The 25,322-nt window shown below is 47.4% G+C and overlaps 1 protein-coding gene across 8 annotated transcripts in view; it reads left to right on the top strand.

The window, feature by feature from the left end:
* pcnt (pericentrin) overlaps nt 1–25,322 on the top strand; it is a 132,433-nt gene that overhangs the window by 9,448 nt on the left and 97,663 nt on the right. For 5 of the 8 annotated variants that reach the window (XM_042336372.1, XM_042336371.1, XM_042336374.1 and 2 more), the window contains exons 3-14: nt 2,010–2,177; nt 7,375–7,524; nt 8,683–8,847; nt 9,244–11,301; nt 11,646–11,741; nt 15,262–15,438; nt 17,256–17,511; nt 18,654–18,733; nt 20,621–20,795; nt 21,915–22,039; nt 24,261–24,372; nt 24,983–25,250. In XM_042336372.1, coding sequence (XP_042192306.1) covers nt 2,010–2,177; nt 7,375–7,524; nt 8,683–8,847; nt 9,244–11,301; nt 11,646–11,741; nt 15,262–15,438; nt 17,256–17,511; nt 18,654–18,733; nt 20,621–20,795; nt 21,915–22,039; nt 24,261–24,372; nt 24,983–25,250 — 3,830 coding nt within the window. The remainder of the gene's footprint in view (nt 1–2,009; nt 2,178–7,374; nt 7,525–8,682; nt 8,848–9,243; nt 11,302–11,645; nt 11,742–15,261; nt 15,439–17,255; nt 17,512–18,653; nt 18,734–20,620; nt 20,796–21,914; nt 22,040–24,260; nt 24,373–24,982; nt 25,251–25,322) is intronic. The other 3 variants (XM_042336375.1, XM_042336378.1, XM_042336376.1) reach the window with 3 other exon arrangements.

The raw sequence follows: 25,322 nt of genomic DNA, 5'->3' as shown, positions 1-25,322 counted from the left end.
TCAGGAGAACATCCCAAGGAGCTGGATAGTCGCGGGTTTGCCCTGAGCTGGGTATTGGATTTGGGATGGGTTTTAGCTGGTTAGACTTCAGCAGTTACCCCAACACAATCTGTGGACTCCCAAGCCTTGGCTTTTGCCACCCTGCACTCCAAAATTAGGGAAGCAAGATGCGTCTCTCTAGGGAGAGTGTGAGGTGCATATTCCATTCCAATAGTATCTAGGAAATGAAATTGGTCATTCACTTCACACAGTTTGTGGGACCTTGTGTGTGCAAATTGGCTGTCCTGTTGGCCTTCAAACACAAGGTCACTACAACATTACAGTGTGAAGAGTGTTGAGACTGTTAAATGTTTTGAGAAACGACCTGAATTTTCCTTGTAATGCTGCAATCTTCCTTTCTTCAGACTGATGGTGACCTATCTAACACCAGACATTGCAACTGTGGTGAGATTTTGGTCCTGTTTCCATGCTAGTTGGAACCTGGTTCAATGGAAATCTCTCTGCTCCAGAAGTCGGGCACTGGCAGTCTCCATCGTAACCATGACTGTGATCTACCCAGGGTGTGATCTATCCTGACTGACATTGTTATCTATCTGTTATGTGCGGTGTTCCTTAGAGCTCTTGGTCCTTTTCTTTAACGTTTATATGCAACCACTTGGTGATGTCACCTGCAAGCATCAGGTTAACGTCCTTTACAGAACACTGGTTAGGCCTCAGCTAAATTACTATGTTCAGTTCTTGCCACCACACTTTAGGAAGGATGTCAAGGCATCGAAGAGGGTGCAAAGGAGATTTACCAGGATGGTACAAGGAATGAGGGACTTCAGTTATCAGGAGAGGCTAGAGAAGCTAGGATTATTCTCCTTGGAGCAGAGAAGGTTAAGAGGAGACTTAATAGAAGTTTTTAAAATTGAGGGGATTCGATAGGGTGAAGAAGGAGAAACTATTTCCACGGGCGGGTGGGTCGGTAATCCGAGGACACTGATTTAAAATAGTTGTTAAACAAAACAGTGGGGAGGTGAGGAGAAATATTTTCACACAGCGAGTTGTTTGGATCTGGAATGCATTGCCTGAAAGGGTGGTGGAAGCCGATTCAATGACAACTTTTAAGAGAGAAGTAGATAATTATTTGGGGAGGACAATTCTGCAGGACTATGGGGAGAGAGTGGGGGAGTGAGATTGAATTGGATAGCTCTTTTCAAAGACACGATGGGCTGAGTCACCTCCTTTTGTGCTGTATAATTCGTTGCTTCTACATGTATGTGGATGACACCCACCTCTTATCTCTCTGCCTTCACCCTCAATTCTAAGTTGTCAAGTCCTGGATGAGAACTAACTTCTTCTAGTTGAATGTCAACAAAACAGTGGTTCTCTTGCTTGGCTCTCATCAGCGCCTTCTCACCTCAGGCGTTGGCAGCATCACTCTGCATGAATGCAACTTACTAAGCCAATATGGAACCTTGGGCTGTCGAGATCCTTATCCTTATCCAACCTTTCATCAACTCCAGGCTTGACTATGCTAACTCTGCTTGCTGGTCTTCACAACTCTTCCCTCCACAAGATGCAAATTCTGCAGCTTGTGTCCTGTCCCGCACAAGACTCTATGAGCCGATCACCCCCATACTCATCCGGCTATGCTGACTTATTGTCACAAACTGGAGCTAATAATATGTATTGCATGTGTTTCTCTGCCGCACCCAGGGCATGTGTGAGGCCAGGGATGCAGGTGGGGCAAGGCACCATTGAATGCAGTGACCACATAGAAGTTGCTAAAATGTTGGCCTGAAGTAAAGCAGAGGTCCCATTGTGCCTCTGAGTCTGAATTAAGCCCTCCGGGATGGTACCCTGCATGAAGGTCGCTAAAAAAATTCAGTTGTTGAATATGGATAAGGTGCCCTAGGCATCTCAAGGCATAACATTGATGACACCCGCGCTTGGATGGTCCTCAGAAGTCTGGATGTCCAGTGTTCCACTGGATAAAGAGTTTGACAGCAGACGATGTGTTCCAGGACGATCATCTGAAATGTGCCCGAGTGGAGCTGGCAGTGCAGCAGCTCCGGATCACTGAGCTGGAAGAGCAATTGAATGGCAAAGAATTGGTGATGGAGCAGCTGACGGGGGAGGTGGAGTACCTGCAGGAGCAGCTAACTGCTTGCCAGAGCACTGAGCAATTACAGGTGACAATGCTCTATTCCAGGCAGTAAATTGTGGCAAAAGCAGCTGGTTTTATTTTACTTCTGTATACTGGGTGCTAATGCTTCTGTGCCATTGCCTGTCCTGAGAGTGGGTCAATACATGTTTCCACTGTGATGAGAATCCTCAGCACATCACTGGTGAAACAAATCCTGCTGCTCTGTCACTCCCTGTCCTGAGAGATTGGCAGAGGTGGCTCTCACCGTTACACCCCGTGCTGAGATAGACTGGCACAGGAGGCTCTCATAGTTACTCTCTGTGCTGATGGAGAGAGGAGGGGCAAGAAAATAGCACATCTACCTAGCCTTTTTCATCCCTGTCGTTAATCTAGTGATTCATCACTGGACACAAACAAAGCCTAGTTTATCCTTCTTAAGATTGGCTGTCCAAAACTGCATGAATGAGGTCTGACCAGCACTTCGTCACTGGAAGAGCATTTCCTGATCCTTTTTATGAAATCCAACGTCTAAAGAACCACAGAAATTTACAGTGCAGAATGTGGCCATTTGGCACATCGTGTCTGTACCGGCTCTTAAGAGCAATCATTTCAGTCCCATTTACCATTTTGAGCAGAGAGCCCAGGAGCGTGCGGAGGGAAACGAAGTGAGGAGAAACAGAGTGAGAATTCTGTTTGGAAATTAGGTGAAAGTGGGACTTCGGTGCCTAGGGAGAATTCGGTGCAGGTGAGAACTTGTAAAGGAGAAACAAAACCCCCAAGAGCCTGCACAAAAGGTCACATTCCTGTGGCGGTAGGTGTTGAGTAGGCGTTTAGTATATAAGGAGTGTGAGCAAGGGAATAAAAGGTGTGAAATTACTTGTTTTTACCTATTTAGCCTGATACTGTTGGAAAACCTGGCAGGGCAGTTGAGACCCATTCCATGCACACTGTGTGCCATGTGGGAACTCCAGGATGGTTCATGTGTTCTGGACAAACACGTGCGTAGGAAGTGCCTCCGGCTGCTTGAGCTTGAGCTCAGAGTCACTGAGCTTCAGGAGAGGCTACAGTCACTACATAGGATACGAGCGGCTGCAGAATTTAAGGATCGAACTTTTCAGGAGGTGGTCACCCCACAGCCAGAGAGAGTTCAGGAGGTGGTCACCCCAGCTACACAGAGGGCTCAGAAGAAGGGTGAATGGGTGACCATCCGATGTGGTGTAAAAAAAGAACAGGCAATACAGAAATCCCCTATGAATGTGGCACTCACAAACCGGTCCTTGTTACTGGATACCGGTGAGGACGCCTCTGGCGAGCAGAGTCAAAAGGTAATAGATGTTCAGGAGGATAAGGGGAAAAACACCAATGCTATTGTTATCGGAGATACAACAGTTAAAGGGATAGACAGGCGTTTCTGACATAAAAGACGGGACTCGCGCATGGGATGCTGCCTCCCTGGGGCCAGGGTGCATGACGTCACAGAACAGATGCAAAATATACTATAGGGGGAGGAGGAAAATCCGGAAGTTGTGGTCCATGTTGGGATCCATGTAGGTAATAAAAGGGCTGAGACCCTACAGAATGCCTGGCTGGAGAAATTGTGCAGGAAAGAGGGCTCCAGGTCTCTAAACCACTGGGACCACTTCTGGGGCAGATGGGACCTGTACACGAGGGATGGATTACACCTGAGTGGGGCTGGGACCAATGTCATTGCAACAAGGATAACAAATGCTGTGGGGAAGCGTTTAAACTGATTTCGAGAGAGGATGGGAATCAGAATGTAGCATCAGGGAGGGGAAACGAGTTACATACGAAGAGAGACAAATCGAAATGAAACAAGTAATAGTCCAGCAAAAACGTAGGAATGAGGAGCGGGAGAAGGCCATTCAGCTCCTCGAGCCTACCCCACCATTCAATACGATCATGGCTGAGCTTCTAACCTAACTCCATCTGCTCACCTTATCTCCATATCCCTTAATCCATTTATCCTTTAGAAACCTATCAATCTCAGTCTTGAATATGTTCAAGGACTCAGCATCTACAGCCTTCTGGGGTAGAGGATTCCATAAATTCACTACCCTCTGAGTGAAGAAGTATTTCAACTCTGTTCGAAAGGGCTGTCCCTTAATCTTAAGACTGTGACCTCTAGTTCTAGATTCTCCCACCAGAGGAAAAAGTCTCACACTGTCTAGTCTGTCAAGCCCCATAAGAATCTTATATGTTTCTATAAGATCACCCCTAATTCTTCTATATTCTAGAGAATATAGTTTACTCAACCTATCCTCATAGGTCAACCCCCTCATCCCAGGAACTAACCTAGTGAATCTATGCTGCAACCCCTCTAAGGTGAGTATGTCCTTTCTTAAATAAGGAGACCAAAACTGCACATAATATTCTAGGTGCGGTCTCACCAAGGCCCTATGCAGTTGCAGCAAGACTTCCCTACTCTTGTATTCTAACCCTTTTTCAATAAACGCCAACATGCCATTAGCCTTCCTAGTTGCTTGCTGTACCTGCATACTAACTTTTTGTGACTGGTGTACAGGGACACCCAAATCCCTCTGAACACTAACACTATCTAGTCTTTCCCTTTCTGGAAGATAATCTGCTTTTCTATTTTTACTACCTGGTGAATAACTTCACACTTCCCCACATTATATTCCATCTGCCACCTTCTTGCCCACTCACCCAGCCTATCTATATCCCTTTGCAATCTTTTTGTGTCATCCTCAGAGCTTACTCTCCCACGTAGCTTAGTATCATCCGCAAATTTAGATATTTTAAGTTCCATGTCCTCGTCTAGATCATTGATGTAGATTGTAAACAGTTGAGGCCCAACCTTCTGGCACTCCATTAGTCACATCTTGCCAATCTGAGAAGGACCCGTTTATCCCTACTCTCTCCTTCCCGTTAGACACTCTTCAATCCACGCTAATATATTGCCTTTAATCATGTGCTCTAACATTAGCTTCTTAGTTCCCCTCTATTTTGGTAAGTTTTCTGTGTCTTCTAACGTGTAGACAGAAGAAAAGTATTTGTTTAATGACTCTGCAATATCTTTATCCTCCATTATAATTCCTCCCGTCTTTGCCTGTAATAGACGCACATTCACTTTTGCTAGTCTCTTCCTCTTAATGTATTTGTAAAATCTCTTGCAGTCTGTCTTTATGTTCCTAGCTAGTTTGCCCTCATAATCCATTTTCTCCCTCCTAATCAGTTTCTTAGTTTTTCTTGGTTTCTGAAGCCCTCCCAATCCTCGGGTTCACTGCTCTTTTTGGCAATATTATAGGTCTCTTTTAATTTTATACTTCCCTAACTGAAAAGGAAAGTAAGAGGGGTGAAGAGATTGTACGAGAAAAGATTAGCAGGAAACATAAAAGGGAACCCTAAGGTATTTTATAAGCATATCAAGAGTAAAACGTTAGTCAAAGGTAGGGTGGGTCCAATTGGGGACCCAAGTGGAAATCTTTTTGTTGAGGCATAGGGCATGGCTGATGTACTAAATAAGTACTTTGCAACTGTCTTCACAAAAAATGCAACCAATCCCACAATATCACAGGCGTGGGAACAGAAATTGGATATGATAAAAATCAACAGAGGTACTAAAAAGGCTGTCGATGCACAACATAGATAAGTCACCCGGTCCGGACGGGATGCATCCTAGGTTACTGAGGGAAGCAAGGGTGGAAATAGCAGAGTCTCTGGCCACAATCTTTCAATCCTCTTTGGACACTGGAGTGGTGCCAGAGGACTGGAAGGTTGCAAATGTTACTTACTCCCTTGTACAAAAAGGGGCAGAAGGATAAACCTGAGAAGTAGTAGGGAAACTTCTGGAGACTATAATCCGGGACACTATAAATTCTCATTTAGAAAAATATGGTTTAATAAAGGACAGTCAACACGGATTTGTTAAAGGCAGATCGTGTCTGACAACCTAATAGAATTTTTTGATGAAGTGACTGAGAGGGTGGATGAAGATAGTGCAGTAGACGTAGTTTATCTAGATTTTCAAAAGGCATTTGACAAAGTGCCACATAAGACACTTATAAACAAAATAGAAGCCCACGGTATTAAAGGGACTGTGGCAACATAAAGGGACTGTGGCAACATGGATTCACAACTGGCTAGGAGACAGAAAGCAGAGAGTGGTAGTAAATAGTTGCTTTTCAGACTGGAAGGAGGTGTGTAGTGGTGTCCCTCAGGGGTCGATATTGGCACCACTGCTCTTTCTGATCTATATTAATGATCTGGACCTGGATATAGGGAGCACAATTTCCAAATTTGCAAATGATACTAAGCTAGGAAAGGTAGTTAATGGTGAGGAGGACAGCACCAGACTCGAAGAGGACTTAGACAGATTGATAAAATGGATAGAAACGTGGCAGATGAGGTTTAATGTGGAGAAATGCAAAGTATTGCATTTTGGTAGGAAGAATGAGGAAAGGCAGTATAAGATGATGGTACAATCTTAAAGGGGGCAAATGAATAGAGAGACCTGGGGGTCCACATAAGCAAATCTCTGAAGGTGGCAGGACAGGTCGATAAAGCTGTTTAAAAAGCATACGGGATACTAGGTTTTATAAATAGGGGCACAGAATTCAAAAGTCAGAAGGTTATGTTGAATATTTATAAAATACTGCATTCAGTTCTGGGCACTGCACTTTAGGAAAGATGTTAGTGCATTGGAGAGGATGCAAAGGAGGTTTACCAGGATGGTACCAGGACCTTAGTTATGAGGAGAGGTTAGCAAAACTAGGATTATTCTCCCTAGAGCAGAGAAGATTAAGAGGGGATTTAATAGAGGTGTTCAAGATCATGAGACATTTTGATAGGTTGAACCGGGAAAAACTGTTTCCACTGGCAAGTGGGTCAGTAACCCAAGGACACCGATTTAAGTTAGTTGTTAAAAGAAACAGAGGGGAGGTTAGGAAAACATTTTTCACCCAGCGAGTTGTTTGGATCTGGAATGCATTACCTGAAAGGGTAGTGGAAGCCAATTCGTTAACAACTTTTAAGAGAGAAGTAGATGGATATTTGGGGAGGACAGGGTTGCAGGGCTATGGAGAGAAAGCGGGCCAGTGGGATTGAGTTGGAATGCTCTTTTCGGAGCTGGCGCAGACACAATGGGCTGAATGGCATCTTTCTGTGCTGTATGATTCTATGATACCTGCCCTTTCCCCATTCCATTCATCAGAAGATAATGTTTGTGTGCTTTGAATTATATGTGCTTTGTGCTGTCTCAACAGGAGTTGGAGATGGCTGTACAGAAGAGGAATGACATAATTGGCCAACTGACTGAGAACCTGCAGCTGGCTATTCAGAACCGAGACCAGGTGCAGCAGGAAACGGTGGAGCTCACTGACCAGATTCAGTCTCTGCAGCACCAGTTACACCAGGTACTGTCCCGCAAACTGCCTACACCTGCACACCACTCACTAGCCTATGGCTTAATTTGTTTCCTGCCCCTGCCCAGTTACCTTTGAAGTACCCCAGGGCTCCATTCTTGGCCGCCTCCTCTTCCTCAGCCACAAACAGTCGTGGATTGAAGTGACGAATTTTAGTATTTTTTTTCTTGAGGGATTATTATCAGGTGTGTGGAATAAGGAAACTTGCCCAAGGTTTCACCCTGCCAGGAATCAAACCCAGGTCTTTCGCTGGTAAGGCAAGTGCTCTAACCACTGAGCTGCAGGACTCCACAGCCTGGCGCCTTCCTTGCCGTTCTCCCCAACTCCACTATCCAAAATCCAGTTAATGTAAAGCTCCACCACCCGCATACTCACCCACACTAAACTCCATACACTTATCACGCCAGTTCTTGCCAGGCTCTACTGGCTCCCTATCACCGAACTGATCGATTTCAAGATTCTCACACTCCTCTTAAAATCGCTTCATACCCTGACAACTCCCTACCTCTCCGACCTGCTTTAAATAAATAAATAATAAATAAATAGATCCTTGCATTTGATATAGCACTTTTCACGTCTTCTAGATGTCTCAAAGCGTTTCACAGAATATGCTGTAAAGTGGGCGAAACATGGCAGCCAATTGCGCACAGCAGTGTCCCACAAACAGTTGTGGATTGAAAATGACCAATTTATTATTATTTTTTGTTTTGGAGGGATTATTATCAGGTGTGTGCAGTGAGGAAACTTGCCCAAGGTTTCGCCCTGCCTGGAATTGAATTGAATTCTCCCCAGCTCATTACCCGCTGCCTCCACTCAACTGACTCCCGGCCTCCTGCATGTCCCTTGTGCCCTCAGTTCCACCATCGGTAGCTGTGCTTTCAGCCATTATGAAACTCTGGAATACCCTCCCTCAATCTGTCTGCCTTGCCCCCTCCTTCCCCAAATTCAGGTTGCGCCAGAAGACCTTCATCCTCGACTGTGCTTCCAGTCACCTCCCCCTGGTTGGTATCTTGCTCCGCCATTGTTAAGTGCCTCTGCTTGAGGGTGCTTTATAAATGCAAGTTGTTAATGCACAGCTTAAACGCAGTGTAAAATAAATGGGGTGGTTGTCTATCTTTATGCGTACCTGTGAATGCTCTTGCTGTGCAGGCCAGTGAGATCCTGAGGAGCAGAAGCCCTGGGATCCTGGAGCTGCTTCAGGCCCAAGAACAAATCTCTGTTTTCCAGCAGAGCCTGAAGGAGCAGAGCAAACACTTGGAGAGTGTGGAACAGCGAGCACATCAGCTGCAATTACAGCTGGAGGATTCTGAGCAAGTGAGTAAAGTCTGGAGTCCACACAGAGCTCTGAGACTTGTTTTCCTTTAGCTTTGTGTGCGATGGCAGAACAAATCTGTGTCAGTTAGCAGCATGGCTGAATACTGCGTTTTCAGGACGGGGGTGTGGGAGAGGTGGTTGCTGCTATATGTCTCTCTTACAATTCTCTTTATTTTGGACGCTGAGTATTTGCTCTGCTCATTCGCCACCCCACAGCAGTGTTGTGGTCAGAAATTCATGTTTACAGCTCATAATGTTTTTCTGTTGAAATGTAGAAAAAACTTCAAATTTATATTGAAAAGCAGCGCGCCATTAGGTGAGAAACTCATGTAGTGACACCCACCGGAGAGGTATTAGGCACGTTACTAACCATATATATTTTCTTTCTCTATAAAGAATGTGAAAGACAAAGAGAATCTCCTTGTTCAGATTGTCGACCAGCAGAAAAATACAGAGAACACAATACAACAGCTAAACCAGTGGATAGAGGAGAAGGAGGAAGCCATGAAGGAACTGAGGGAAATGCTGGACCTTAAAGATGCTGCCTTAATGCAGCTTTCACTTGGAGACCAGAATTTGAGGGAGCAAATTGAACATTGTGAGCCATCCCTGGAGGAGGGTGTGGTGATCCCACACAAAGCTGCTGCTTATAGTCCAGACCAAGGGGAGCAGCTCAGGGCTCAGCTGGAAGCTGTGCACAGCCAGGAGATTGTGCGAATAAAACAAGAGATGCGTAAGCACATCATGCAGGAGATGGATGATCTAAATGCCATGCATAAAGCCGATCTAGAGCACTTGCAAAATCAGCTGGATAAACAGATGATGAATGAGCAGGCCCAGCCTTTAAATGCGAACATCGCAGAGCTGAACAAGGAGCAGGAGCAGCTCCCCCACCACAGTGTAATGGAGGCTCAGGAAGAGAAAGCTGGAATGGAGGAGAAGTGCAGGAGTTCAGTCCGGAATCTGGAGGAAGAGTTAAAGGTGTATAAATGCGAGCACGAGTGCTTGACGAGGGATATTCATGAGCTGAATGCCCGCCTGGCTGAGGAAGTGAAGCTCAGTGAGGAGCTGAGGCACAATCACCAGCATGAAATAACCAACTATCAGATCAAGCTGCAGATGATGGAGCGTGAAAAAGACCAGGTCCTGAGCCGCCTGGCCGAATCTCAGGAAGCTGAGCTGGAGAAGCTTCGAAATGAGCTGCTGTTCAGCCATGAAGCAGAGATGTGCCATCTCCGGGAGGAGCTGAGGGAGCAGCAGTGCATGAAAGCAGTGCCTCTCAGCAGTGAGCTGGCTGGTGTGAAGACCGTGTACGATGATGATTCACAGAATGCCATGGGTAAGAGACCAGATGAGGTGAACCTGGTTGAGCGGTGTCGAGAGCTGGCAATGTCCTTGCATCAAAAAGAGAGTGAGTTAGAGACCGCGAGGAGCCAACCAGCGGAGGCTCTGAAGAAATGTCAGGCTGTCACTGATGAGCTATCGACTGTGTGTTCAGAGTTAGACAATGAAAGCAGGAAGCACCATGAGGAACAGACCAGACTCCAAGCTGGGCAGGAGCTGACCGTGAAGGGCCAGACTGAGCAATGTGAACAAGCCAGTCTGGAAGGTCCCGCGAACAGTGAACTGGTGACTTTGAAGGAGCTGGTGACTTTGAAGGAGATGGTGAAGGATCTGAAGCAGGAAAAGGCACGGTTGCTCACCCAGCTTCGCGAGCAGGAGCAGCTGGTCCAGGAGGTACAGGAGCAGAAGCTGGCGGCCGATTCGGTGACCAGTGAGGTTCAAGCCTTATTTGGCCGGCAGCTGGCGACCCTCCAGAACCAGCGTGATCAGCTGCAGACTCAGCTCGACACTCAGATTTCAAGGAATCAAACCACATCTGAACTGCTGGGACATAAAACCATGCAGGAAGAATCCCTGTCCGCAGAGCTGGCTGCCCTTCACTCTGTGCTGAGAGAGAGCCAAGAGCAGGAGAAACAACTCCAGAGAGAGAGAGTGCAGCTGGAGGGTAACTTGTCGGGGGCAGGACAGGACCTGTTCAGGATAGAAGAAACCCTTCGTCAGGTCAGAGCTGAGAATAACTTCCTGAAGAAAAACAGCGAGGAGTTGAGGCGTCTCCTTCTCGGTGAGGAGGCTGAGAGGCTGCTACTGAGAGATGAATTGAAAAGAAAGATTCTTGAATTGCAACAACTGGAGGTAGTGCTGAAGGACCAAGAGTGTGAGTACCTTCAGAGAATGGCAACTCTGGAGTTGCAGCTGAGCAGCCACAGGACAGCGCAGCGGGAGTTGGAGCAGAGACGTGCTGCAGAGATGCTGCAACAGGAGGAAAGGCTGTGCCGGGCTGTGCAGGAGGCCCAGGAGCAGGTTACCATCCAGTACCAGGAAGCCATGAAGAAAAGCAAGGAGCTGCATGCCTCTGATACGCAAAACTTGAGAGCAAAGCATCAGAAAGAGGTTTGCTGCAATTATAAATCTTAAGAGTATGGGTAAAGCAGCTAGCAGACTATGGGACCTCACCTCGGCCCCTTGCAGTGGTCTGAGAAAACTGCAGAGAAAGCTCTCTGTGCTTTGAGAGGCAGCAGTGCCACAGAGGAATTGCAGCATTAAAAGCAGAGAGGTTACTGTGAGAATATGAGTGGGTGATAGGGCCAGAGTGTTTTACTAAAATCACTACTGAATAGTGCAGAGGCTTGGTTTGTACATCTTTACTGTGGAGTTTGGTGCAGTGAAATGGAGAGCTGTGCAGTACAGTCTGGTTAATGTGTGGTTTGTTTGCTCACTGTGAACACTGTTTTCAGTTGGATGAATTAAAAGACGAGACTCACAGGGCGGTGCGGGATGCGCAGCAGAGACAGGAGGGTGAGAGCAGAAAGCAGATTGGCTACATTAAGCAGGTGAGTAGAAATGGAGAGACCAGGAGCCAGTGGAGCTTGGTGAGGACTGGGGTGAGTGACTTACAGAGTCTGGTGTGGGTGAAGATGTGGGTGTGGAGTTTTGGATTAAGTTGAAGTTTATGGCTGGTGGAGTGAGGGAGATCAGCGAAGAGTGTATTAGACAATTCCAGCTGGGAGGTGACGAAGGCACATGTAAGGGTTCTGGTGGCATTTAATGATTTTTTTGGGGTCACCCAGGTGCCTGACACCTGCAGAAACCCATCACCATGCTTAAGAGTATCCAAACCAAACGGTTCCATGCTTACCAACTAATCATGGAAATTCTACAGATATTTATTGAAATGCAATGCAAACTCTCCTGGGAGTGACACACACTGCTTACCTAATTTTAGAAAGTATTAGTATTATGCAGATTGGCAGGAGTCGAGGCAGGTGATCCAGGCTGGCTCGGCTGTTATCAACTGTGCCCTGGAGTTCTGCAGACCCACCTGGCTCAGGAACCGAACTACTGAGACCGGCGCAGAGAACTGGGGTGGAGGTGAAGAGAATCAATGTTGGTCAGAGATAGAATGTGAGGAAGAAAGGAAAGCTAAGAATTGAACCAAATGCTAATGTTGTACACTGGTTCAGTAAGTTAGAGAGAGAGGCCGGGAGGTTGAGGAGGTCAGAGTCATAATTGATCAGACATTGGCAGGAGCCGAGGAGTGCGGCTTCTGTCATGTCCATGTTTAGCTACAGAAAAATTTGGCTCATCCAGGCCTTGATGTTTGATGGCGAAGTGGACTGCACAAAGCAAGACATTGGAGTCTTGTAGTTAGCGCACTCACCTCGCAAGCGAGAGACCTCGTTTGTATTTCCAGCAGGGCGAAACGTTGGTTAAATTTCCTTATTCCACGCGCTTCTGTTTACCTAGCAGTAATTAGGAACCTGGTTGTCAGTCAATTGGCAGGTCGCTTTTCCAGGGGTAATAATTCCTTCAAAACAAGTAAATAATTGGTCACTCAATCCACGACTGTTTGTGGAACACTGTTTGCGCAATTGGCTGCAGAGTTTCTCCCCCAAATATACCAAAGAATGTGAGGAAGAAAGGAAAGCTAAGAATTGAACCAAATGCTAATGTTGTACACTGGTTCAGTAAGTTAGAGAGAGAGGCCGTGAGGTTGAGGAGGTCAGAGTCATAATTGATCAGACATTGGCAGGAGCCGAGGAGTGCGGAATTGACCCCCAAAGTCAATTCACTTTACAGTATATTCTGTGAAGCGCTTTGAGACATCTCGAAGACATGATAAATATATTATATGAAATGTAATAATTTTATTATATATTTGGAGGACAGAAAGCAGAGTCTGGATAAAATGAAGACTTGGAAGATGCAGTGAGTGGTGATTCATTAAACTGAAGTCCCATCTGTTTGTTCAGTCATGTGTTAAAGATTCCATAGCATTAATCAAAAAGAGAAGGGAGTTTGTCCTGGCCAACAAACCCCCAATAAAATTGGATTATTCACTTTGTGCTGTTTGTAGGACATTGCTATGTCCAAATTGGCTGCCAAGTTCACCCACAAAGTTCAGATACTTTACTATAAATCCTGTGAAGTGCTTTGGGACTCCTTCTGTTGTGAAAGGCACTGTATGAAATGTAAGGATGATATTACTCACGTGTTCAGGCCGCTCTTATTTGGAACCCAAGAATAGAAGGAACGATATCAACATTCCGCGGACACTAAACTGGAAGGTTTGCTGGATTGGTGGGTGCGGGTGGGCTGAGAGGTGATGAATGTAGTTTAATACCAAAACTGTGAAGTAGGACATTTTGTCAGGAATTATACATTAAATGATGAGATTTTAATCAGTAGAGAAGCAGAGTTCAGATATACAGGTTATTAAAGGAGGCAGCGCACAGAGAGAAGGCCGTAAATAAAGTAAAAGATTGGTTTTCTATCCAGAGACACAGATTACAATAGTGAGAACCTCTTATAACAACAATAAAATTACATTTGTACGTGACTTTCACGTCTGGAGGACGTCCCTAAGTGCTGACGCTGATGAATCAAGTATTACAGGGCTTTGGTTGGCCCACAGTTGAGAGTATTGTGTATAGTTTTGGGTACCTTATCACTGCAATGATATAAAGTAACCGACAAAGGAGCAGCATAGATTGTTGGGATGTTTCCAGGGACAAGAGGTTCAGTTACAAAGGTTTGAGAAGTTGAAGCTTTTTGACCAGAGCTGAGGGTGACCAGCTGGAGCTCTTCACAATTGATGGCTTATGAAGGGATAAATAGTAACAGATTATTTCCACTAGTCAGCGAGTCAGTCACCAGAGTCAAAAAATTTGAACATAATCACAAAAAGAATGGAAAGTGAGGTTAGAGAACAAGTCTACATAGAGGATAGTGGGCATGTGAAACTATCACTGAGGCTGTCAACCCTTTTACAAGAGAATCAGAGATGCTTAAAGAGGAGGAATATTAACGGGATACATAGGGAGCAAGGGGCAATAGACAGAGAAGCAAGGGTGGTAGACAGGAGCAAGGGGGGTGGACAGGGAAGCGAGGGGGCTAGACAATGTGCAAGAAAGTGCATGAGGGAGAAGGGAGAGAGAAAGAAGAAAGTGATTGAGGGAGGGGAGAGGCCGGGGAAGAGAAATAAAAAGAGTGATGGCAGTGGTTCGTTGTCAGGACAGACGATCGGAGCCTCTCTCGACCACTGCGAGGGGGACCGAGGACAGATACTGAGCGACATGACATACAGTTTCTTCACAGAAAGCTCCCTCTTTCTCCAGTAAGAAACCTCTCTACGTCCTTTATTCGCTTTGCTGTTCCCTTTGCCTAATAAACACTGGCTTGCTTCATGTCCCCACACCCCATCTGCCCTACCAACCATCACCCGCTCTCTGGAGCTCCATTTCTGGAGTCTCTTCGACTCACTCACTGCTCTCTTTCAAGAAGGCACTTCAAGACCTAACTCCGTCACCGCGCTTTCAGTCATCTTCCCTCGGCTCCCACACCCAGCTCGGGTAATCCAGCCAGTAGCGTTGAGCGGTTTGAGACGTCCCTCCGACATGAAAAAGGTGCTGTGTAAATGTTATGTCTTTGGAAGGGAAACACCCAACAACAAATTATATTTGTACAGTACCTTTCACGTCGGGAGGACATCCCAAGGCGCTGGACAGTCAGGGATTTCGAACCAAGCTGTAGGAAGGGTGACTGGAGGGTTGAAGAGGAGGGTTTTGAGACGTGCCTCGAAGGAGGCAAGAATATTGCTTATGCGGAGAGCAGATATTTCTCAAAAGAAGCAATCAGCCCTCGGCAGCCAAAATATTCGACCACCCTGATCTAGAGCAAGGACCTAATATGACCTTTTCCCATGGGAACAGATGCCTGTTGCATTGACCCCTGTGTTGATCAGCCTGAGATCAGCAAACTCTGGATTCGGGTGTGAATATTCTGACCTTCCAGTGCGTGAATCTGAGAGACCATTGACTGAGCTGAGTTACGTACTGCCGTTCTCATTCACAGGTGCACGAGCGGGAGAGGGAGCGGGAACTGAGCCGGCTGATGACTGAGCATGAGCAAGAGGTGCAGGAGCTGCGAGCCAAGCTGACTCGGGAGCAGCAGCAGCTGTTTGATGGTCTACGGGCTCACTGGGACTCAGCGAGGGAGACCGAGCTGCAACAAGCTCAGCTTCACACCGAGGTCAGCCAGCCAGCCCGGGGAGTGAGGTCAGCCAGCCAGCCCGGGGAGTGAGGTCAGCCAGCCAGCCAGCCCGGGGAGTGAGGTCAGCCAGCCAGCCCGGGGAGTGAGGTCAGCCAGCCAGCCAGCCCGGGGAGTGAGGTCAGCCAGCCAGCCAGCCCGGGGAGTGAGGTCAGCCAGCCAGCCAGCCCGGGGAGTGAGGTCAGCCAGCCAGTCAGCCCGGGAGTGAGGTCAGCCAGCCAGCCAGCCCGGGGAGTGAGGTCAGCCGGCCAGCCAGCCCGGGAGTGAGGTCAGCCAGCCAGCCAGCCCGGGGAGTGAGGTCAGCCGGCCAGCCAGCCCGGGGAGTGAGGTCAGCCGGCCAGCCAGCCCGGGGAGTGAGGTCAGCCGGCCAGCCAGCCCGGGGAGTGAGGTCAGCCGGCCAGCCAGCCCGGGGAGTGAGGTCAGCCGGCCAGCCAGCCCGGGGAGTGAGGTCAGCCGGCCAGCCAGCCCGGGGAGTGAGGTCGGTCGGACAGCCGGCCGGCCCGGGGAGTGAGGTCGGCCGGACAGCCGGCCGGCCCGGGGAGTGAGGTCGGCCGGACAGCCGGCCAGCCCGGGGAGTGAGGTCGGCCGGCCGGCCAGCCCGGGGAGTGAGGTCGGCCGGGGAGTGAGGTCAGCTGGGCAGCCTCTCGACTCTCTTCCCCCTCCTCGCTCCCTCCCAAGGATCCCATATGCTTTTTTAACAGCTCTATCAACCAGTCCTGCCACCTTCAATGACCTGTGTATGTAAACTCCCATGTCTTTCTGCTCCTGAGCCCCCTTCAAAACTACCATTTATTGTATATTGCCTCTACTTATTCTTCCTCCAAAAATGCATCACCTCGCACTTCTCTGCCTTAAACTTAATCAGTCATGTGTCTGCCCATTTCACCAGTCTATGTCCTCCTGCAGTCTGCCACCATCCTCCTCACTGTTTACCACGTTCCCAAATTGTGCGTCATCTGCAAACTTTAAAATGTTGCTTTCTATACCCAAGTCCAAATTATTCACGTATCAGTAAGAGCAATGGACCTAATACCGGCTCCTGGGGGACACACTGTATACTTCCCTCCAGTCTGAAAAACAACCATTCACTACTACTCTACTTTCTGACTCGCAGCCAATTTCATATCCATGCTGTCCTGTTCCTTTTATCCCATTGGCTTCAATTTTGATAACTAGCCTTTATGTGGTACCTTATCAAATGCCATCTGAAAGTCCATATACACTACATCAACTGCACTACCTTGATCAATCTTCTCGCATTATATCAAAGAACTCAATTCAGTTTGTAAGACACGATTTGCCATTAACAAATCCGTGTTGACTGTCATTAATTAACTTGTGTTTTTCTAAGTGAAAATTAATTTTGCCCAGATTATGGTCTCTAGACGCTTCCCCACCATTGACATTAGGTGACTGGGCCTGTAGTTACCAGGTTTATCCCTTTCCCCTTTTTGAACAGAGGAGTAAAATTTGCAACCCTCCAGTTCTCAGCCACTACTTCGATATCTAAGAAGAATTGAAAAATTGTGGTCAGAGCCTCTGCTATTTCCATCCTTATTTTCCTCAGCAACCTAGGATGTATCCCATGACTTTTCTACTTTGAGCGCTGCTAACCTTTTACGTATCTATTTTTATCCTATCCATTTCTCTACCTCCTCCTCCTTTACTGTGACATTGGCAATAATGTTACCAATGCTCTGATATTTTAGTGTTGTTCATCAGATTCTCAACTCTTGTGTCATGTCCTACAGTTGAGTACAGTTTTGTTTATATTCCAATTTTATTCTGTTTCCCAATAGACCGAGCACAAGCTGGAGCTGGAGTCACTGCGGCTGAGTCTGAACAACATGCATAGGGCCCAGCTGGAGCTGGTGCAGTGCAACCTGCAGCGCGAGAAGGAGGAGGCGCTGGCTGAGCTGCAAAAGGTGCTGAATGAGAAACGCTGCCAGGAGCTGGCCGTGCTGCAGAGCCAACAGCATCTGGAGTCCGAGCGCCTGAGGGAGCAGACACGTCAGCACATAGAAGAATGCCAGGAACAACACCGACAGGAACGAGGTACGCTGGGTCAGCACAGGGACCTTTTCAGCTGCCAACTCACATTGGTACTAAACTAATCTGGCTGTCGACCTATGGCACACAATTGCAGTTTCATAGAATCATAGACTCAGAATATTATAACACATTGTGGCTTGTTGTGTTTGTGCTGGCTCTTTGGAAGAGCAACCCAATCCTACTTACAGCTCTTTCCCCATATCCTTGCAAGTGTTTCCTTTTCATTTACCTACCCTTTGGAAGTTGTTATTGAATCTGTTTCCACCACGCTTTCAGGCAGTGTTTCCTAGACCATAACAACTCTCTTTGTGTAAAAAAAAGTTTTTAAAAACTCATCTTTCCCTCTGGGTCTTTTGCCAATTATCTTAAATCTGTGTCCACTGGTTACCAACCCAACCGCCAGTGGAAACCGTTTCTCCCTATCTTCTCTATCAAAACTCATAATCTTGAGCACTTCTATTAAATCTCCCCTTAACCTTCTCTGCTCTAAGGAGACCAATCCCAGCTTCTCTAATCTCTCCACATAACTAAGGTCCCTCATCACTTATATCAAAAAGAGCAGTGGACCACTGTATACTTCCCTCCAGTCTGAAAAACAACCATTCACTACTACCCTCTGCTTTCTGTCTCCTTTCTAATTTTGTATCCACCTGCCACTATCCCTTTTATCCCATGGGCTTCAATTTTGCTAGTTTATTATGTGGCATCTTATCAAACGCCTTCCGAAAGTCCATATCATATATATAATAATCCTTGCATTTGATGTCTTCTAAACATCTCAAACTGCTTCACAGAATATACTGTAAAGTGAATTGACTGTATGTTTTGTGGGTGTAATGCAGTCTTTGCATTTGATTATTACATTATTATAATTACATCTTAATAATGATGATAACCTTATACTTAATCCAGCTGTCAAATTCTGAAGGTTACTCTAGCCACCTGGTCCTGGTGACTGGCTACAGTACTGAGCTCTTGTACATTGAAGTGCTTTGAGACATCTCAAATATGTAATAAACTGCTTTATCAAATTCAAGGATTATTATTATTGCTGTGTTCTGATTTTGTTCACATATAATGCATACTTTATAATGTGGCTGGAATGAGGGACTGATTGACGGCTTTCTTTTCTGACGTGTTTTCAGAGAACTTGCAGAAGGTCATGGAGGAAGAAGCAGCTGCTCTGAAGGCCAAGGTGGATGTGGTGGAAGCAGAGAGGATGCAGGTACCCAGGCCTGTGTGGCCGCCTTTAATAAGTATTGATGACCTCAACAAATCCCAAACAGTAGCCAGAACATTCCCTGAGCAGCTGTGGTCTCAGATCAATGGGATCCCAGGGCTGCACCACCCCTCCCACATCCACTCTAGGTCTCGGGGAAGGGAGAGGCAGTGTCCTGGCTTTTGGTGGGGATGGCTCCTCTTCACCATCAGTACATCACAACAGATCTGTCCCCAAACACGCACCTGGAATTGGTCAGATTAGAGTCGAAGACCTGAAATTGCACTTGCTTTTTAGCCTAAAGATTATTCACATAACATTACAGATTGTGCAGAATTTGGACAAATTCATAAATTTATTTCTGCGCTGAAGCTAGTCTTGTATACAGTAAAACTTACAGAAGTCTATATACATCCAAGTATATTTATCTGAGTCCCAATTAGTTTACTATCAAAACCAATTGGATTTCGTTGCACTAATCATATTAAACATCTAACTTGTAGCGCGCTCCCCTACCCTCCATTACTCCCGCACTTACCGGCTGCATTCAATACCGGGAAATATGAATTTGATCCATCGCACATATGCAGAAGAAGCTAATTTCCTGTGATTCCAACGATTGCCACTAAGTGTGCGTGTGATGCCAGGTCAAGACAAATTCATTCGCGGAAAATGTCGTCTTGACCCTTAATCGCATGTGCATTTACCAGCAGCATTGAATTACAAATTTGCAGTGTAGATTATTGATTAAATCAGATTTTATACGATTTATGCAAGTTCGCCTGCAATTCGAACTTTGTGTAACTCGCATTCATTGTTATGGTCCCGACTGATACGACTTATGTGAGTTTTACTGGAGTACTTACAAAACTCAGATTTAAGACTTTGCCAAATTTCTGCACAATCTGAAATATTAAGATCAGTGTTGAGGATGATACAGGTTGAATTTTGGTCCAAATTGTTTGATTGAGTCTTTCTTGTGATTTCCAGTAACTATGCACAGTAATTCTTCTATATGGTAGAGCGCCTTATCACATATCCTGTAACTCAGTGGTTAGAGCACTCGCTTTGCAAGCAAGAGACCTGAGTTCAATTCCAGGCAGAGGGCGAAACCTTGGGCAAGTTTCCTTACTCCACACAGAGCCTAATAATAATCCCTCCAAAACCAAAAACAATAATAAATTGGTCATTTTCAATCTACGACTGTTTGTGGGACATTGCTGTGTGCAATTGGCTGCCGCGTTCGCCCACAAATATACAGTCAATTCACTTTACAGTGTGTTCTGTGAAGCGCTTTGGGACGTCCTCCCGACGTGAAAAGCGCTATATCAAATGCAAGGATTATTATTATATTATTATTATGTCAGTGTTTCAAAGTGCCTCACAGGTTTTACTCTAAAGGGCAGTGACTGCATGCCTTGTGAGAATGTGATAGCCGATTTGCACACAGCAATGAATTACAAACAACAAACAACCATGTTGACCAATTGACCAGTTGAATGACCAGTTTTATCATGGGAATGTTGGCCAGGACACTGGGAGAAACTCCCTTCACTTTTCCAATAACACCATGGGATCTTCAATGTCCACCTGAACAGGCAAAAGAGACCTTGGTTTATTGTCTTACTTGAAGGACGCACCTCTGACAGTCAGTGCTTTCCCTACATTGCGCTGAAGTGTCAGCCTATATTGATCTCAATGTCCTGATATGGGGCTTGAAGCCACAGTCTTCTCAGTCTTGACCCTTACACTGCTCAGAGGCCAGAGTGTATCAGACTGAGTCATGCTATTGTGTGTGATTTACAGGAATTTAAACCACCCACTTTGAGATGTGGGGTTTTGAGAGGAAACTCTGTGTTTGTGGATTGTTTGGCATTTGTTGCTGTTTGACAGAGCGCGCGGGAGGCATGGGAGGAGGAGTCCCAGAAGCAGAGGGAAGTGTTTGAGCAGTTTGGACGAACCCAACACCAGGTGGAACTGGAGAAGTGGCGGCAGACGGTGGAGAGGCTGCAGAGTGAAGTGGAGGCTGCATATGCCAAAGAGCGACAGCAGCAGGAGAAGGATGAAGGTGAGAGCCACATTACCACCTGAGCAATTGCTAATACACTGTGGGAGCCAGTGTGCCAGTTTTTGTGTTTGGTACATCAGTTCTTGAGATTGAATTGCTCAGCTCATCCGGTCAGGGTCACTGCTCAGTCTCAAGACTGTACAAGCTATAGCAAATGAATGAGGAGTGATTATTTACCTTATTGGTGTCCATAACTTCTTTAAGCATCTCATTCCCACTCGCACCCTTCAGTACCACTCCTGGTAGCAGTGTGAACTTTCTCTAGGTTTCAGCACTTTTAAGACCCTTCCTGTGTGATGGGTGCTACATAAATTTTTGTAAGTGTGGGTCAGAACAGGTAGATATGGCTCGATCTAGCTGCCTTGTTGTGGTATGTTAGAATGGGGGCCTCACCTGAGTCTCATCATGTGCTATGCCCCTTTTACTCGAATTTTGTGAGGAGCACCAGGTAAATTTTTCAACCTCCCTCCCCATCCGATCATTTCAGTAAGGTTTAGATCACACCTGAAAACTTTCCTCTTCGACTGTTCCATCTCTTGTTTTTCCCTGGCTCAGCAACATACTGTTTCACTCAGATGTTACCCGCTATGAGGGGTGCTGTATAAATGCAACAGATTGCTTTCACGTCAGCAAGAGATCCCAAGGCACTGGACAGTGAAGGGTTTGCACTGGAACTACGGGTTGGAATCAAGGTGAGGTGGGGGTGGGAAAATGACCAGTTGAAGAGGAAGGTCTTGAGACAGGCCTTGAAGGAGGCAATGGAGGGAGCGAGGCGGAGGGGCTCCAGGATGGAGTTGCAGAGGGTGAGATCAGAAGGGCTGACAGCCCGAGTGTCAATGGTGGAATGGGCAGGATGGGAAGACGTGGAACAGGCCATTGCCTGCTGCGTGCACAAGTTGGTGAAAGGTTTAGTCGGCCACAGAGATAGAGAGGAACAAGACCATGGAGGGCTTTCAAGGTAAGCATGAGGATCTTGAACTTGATCTTCTAGGGTACGGGGAGCCAGTGAAGCTGGGCGAGAATGGGGGTGACCGGCTCATGGAGCTTGTAGCAGTGTACAAAGTTGTAATGTATCAGTTTTTTGCCACTTCTATAAATTTCCCCTCAAATACTTTACAGTGACTCGGCAGAACCTGGAGCGACTGCACCAGTGCAGTTTGACCCAACTTAAAGAGGAATGTGCCCAACAGCGACACGATCTGCAGACAGAGCTTGAAGACCAGGAGAAGGAGTACCGTGCCCAGGTCAGTTAGAGAACAGGGTGAAGGGACACCATGCGCAGGTCAGTGAGAGGTCAGGGCGTAGCGACACAGTGCCCAGGTCAATGAGAGATTCGGACGGAGGAACACTGTGCCCAGGTCAGTGAGAGATTAGGGCAGAGGGATACCATGCCCAAGTCAGTGAGAGATTAGGACGGAGGGAGACCGTGCCCAGGTCAGTGAGAGATTAGGACGGAGGGACATCTTGACAGTGAGAGATTAGGGCAGAGGGACAACGTGCCCAGGCCAGGGAGAGATGAGAGCAGAGGGACACCGTACCCAGGTCAGTGAGAGATTAGGGCAGAGGGACACCGTGCCCAGGTCAGTGAGAGATTAGGGCAGAGGGACACCGTGCCCAGGTCAGTGAGAGATTAGGACGGAGGGACACCGTGCCCAGGTCAGTGAGACATTAGGACGGAGGGACACCGTGCCCAGGTCAGTGAGAGATTAGGGCGGAGGGACACCGTGCCCAGGTCAGTGAGAGATTAGGACGGAGGGACACCGTGCCCAGGTCAGTGAGAGATTAGGGCGGAGGGACACCGTGCCCAGGTCAGTGAGAGATTAGGGCAGAGGGACACCGTGCCCAGGTCAGTGAGAGATTAGGACGGAGGGACACCGTGCCCAGGTCAGTGAGAGATTAGGGCGGAGGGACACCGTGCCCAGGTCAGTGAGAGATTAGGGCGGAGGGACACCGTGCCCAGGTCAGTGAGAGATTAGGGCGGAGGGACACCGTGCCCAGGTCAGTGAGAGATTAGGGCAGAGGGACACCGTGCCCAGGTCAGTGAGAGATTAGGGCAGAGGGACACCGTGCCCAGGTCAGTGAGAGATTAGGGCAGAGGGACACCGTGCCCAGGTCAGTGAGAGATTAGGGCAGAGGGACACCGTGCCCAGGTCAGTGAGAGATTAGGGCGGAGGGACACCGTGCCCAGGTCAGTGAGAGATTAGGGCGGAGGGACACCGTGCCCAGGTCAGTGAGAGATTAGGGCGGAGGGACACCGTGCCCAGGTCAGTGAGAGATTAGGGCGGAGGGACACCGTGCCCAGGTCAGTGAGAGATTAGGGCGGAGGGACACCGTGCCCTGGTCAGTGAGAGATTAGGGCGGAGGGACACCGTGCCCAGGTCAGTGAGAGATTAGGGCGGAGGGACACCGTGCCCAGGTCAGTGAGAGATTAGGGCGGAGCGACACCAGGTCAGTGAGAGATTAGGGCAGAGGGACACCGTACCCAGGTCAATGAGAGCCTAGGGCGGAGGGACACCGTGCCCAGGTCAGTGAGAGAGGTCAGGGTAGAGAAACGTGAAGGGTGATGCATGAAGCTCCAGACCGTGAGAAGATGCATTTAAAATCACAAAAGGGGATTTTGGAAACCAGAGGATGCTGGGGACATGGAATTCATAAATGAGCATAAGCAGAATGACAATTCTTTGCAAAGCGAATGTGAGATGCTTGAAGAGGAAGAATATTTAAGGTATGAGTGGAGTGAAGGGGAGACTTCCATTTGACTAGGGAGTAAGAGGAGAGTGTGGTTAGAGTAGAAGTGCGGGGAAAGAATGGAGATCAGGCACCGCAGAATATGTGTTGGGGTAACTGCTGGAATCTAACCAGAGTTAACAGTGGCTGAATGGAAAGAATCCCTGCCCCCAGTGACTGGTCTGCCTCTCCCAAGTCCTGCTAATGGGCTGGGCTGTTACTAGCAGTGCCTTGGAGTACTGGGAATCGGCCTCAGGAACTCAGCACAGAGGGTGGATTCGATTCTGATATTCTGTTGCCAAGTGTTACGTTGGTGCCTGCTCTGTTGTAAGGCATCCCTGCTTACTTCTCTCTTCTTGCCGACCTTAGTTACCTAGTGACTGACCTTGGTCACTAATTACTCATTTAACAACTGACAAACTCAGGATTGAGCTCTCATGTGGTGGAGGGCAGGGACGAAGAACTCCAGCTGTGCTGCTCACCAGGACAGGTTGGATCATTGTGATTCTGCAAAGTTGTGTTCCTGGATTTTGATCACGTTTTGCTTCATTCTTGGAGCATTTCTTAGCTGGCGCTGATACTTTCACTTTTAGACTTGTTGCACCTGCCTCAGCCTCTCTTTCCACCTCAGTCCTGGTGACTGGACCAATGGCTCTTGGTTTTCAGGATAGTGGGAGCTATGAACTCCTCATGTCTGATCCCATCAATGATTGAGATTTGAACGCTTCTTTTTGACAGATCGAGATATTGCAGAGCAATTATGATGACATGAAGTCACAATCCAAACAGGAGCTCGAACACCTGTGGTCCCAGATGGAATGTATGAGGACTAGTCGCCAGGAGCTGAATGGTAAATACTTGTTTTTTGAGTGAAAGTAGAGTGGCCCTAAGCACTTGAACTGATGAAAGAAACATTGTCAAAAATGTTGAGGCCTGAAATACGAGTGAAAAGTTGGCCTCAACTGCTTAGCCACTCGTGTCCTTTTTGGTTTTGGTCAGTCAGGTGTTTGATACATGCGGAACCCCACTACCTTGCTTAAGAGTATCCAATTAAACTGAGCTCCGTGCATCCCACCTACACATGCAAATTCCAGAGATCTTGGGAGGGAATGCACGCACTCTCCCTGGAGGGATGCATCCTGCTTACATAATTGTGAGATTGTGAGCACATTTGGCAGTTGAGGCCTCTCACACTCAGATATTTCCAGCTTCAATATTTTTCACTAGCTCCGGTGCTTAGGACAAGAAGTGAGTTGGTCTGTGCTGAGTGGTGCGGTTGCTGAGCTGGGTTGTGCTGCGTGGGTGCTGGGATGGGATGAGGTGGGCGGGTGCTGGGTTGGACTGCGCTGAGCTGCGCGTGTGCTGGTTGGACTGCGCTGAGTTTGCGGGTGCTGGGTTGGTCTGAGCTGCGTGGGTACTGGATTGAGTCAGGAATCCTGTAATTTTACTTGCTCGTGTAGAGTTCAGGGAACACTTGCTCGCTCGCACGGCACACATGGATGAGGTGGAGCATCTGAAGCAGGACTTTGCTGAGCAGCGAGAGCACCTGCAGGCTGAGCAGCATGCTCAGCTGCAGCAGCTGAAGACTTTCTTTGAGAAACAAATCTCAGAGATGAAGGAGGAACATAGTCGGGAAATTACGGAAGTGGAAAAGCAGATCCAAGAGGAGCTGAAGCCACCGTTCACACTGAAGCCCGATGTCAGTCTCAACCAGACCCCAGAGCTTAGGTAACAGCTGGTTTCTATAAAACCACGTGTAATTGGAGAAGACCGTAATCTGTCTCTTACTGTTCCATGTCT

The sequence above is a fragment of the Callorhinchus milii genome, unplaced genomic scaffold, assembly GCF_018977255.1.
Source record: "Callorhinchus milii isolate IMCB2004 unplaced genomic scaffold, IMCB_Cmil_1.0 Scaffold6, whole genome shotgun sequence".
NCBI classification, from domain to species: Eukaryota; Metazoa; Chordata; class Chondrichthyes; order Chimaeriformes; family Callorhinchidae; genus Callorhinchus; species Callorhinchus milii.
This window is presented reverse-complemented; position numbering and strand designations above follow the sequence as displayed.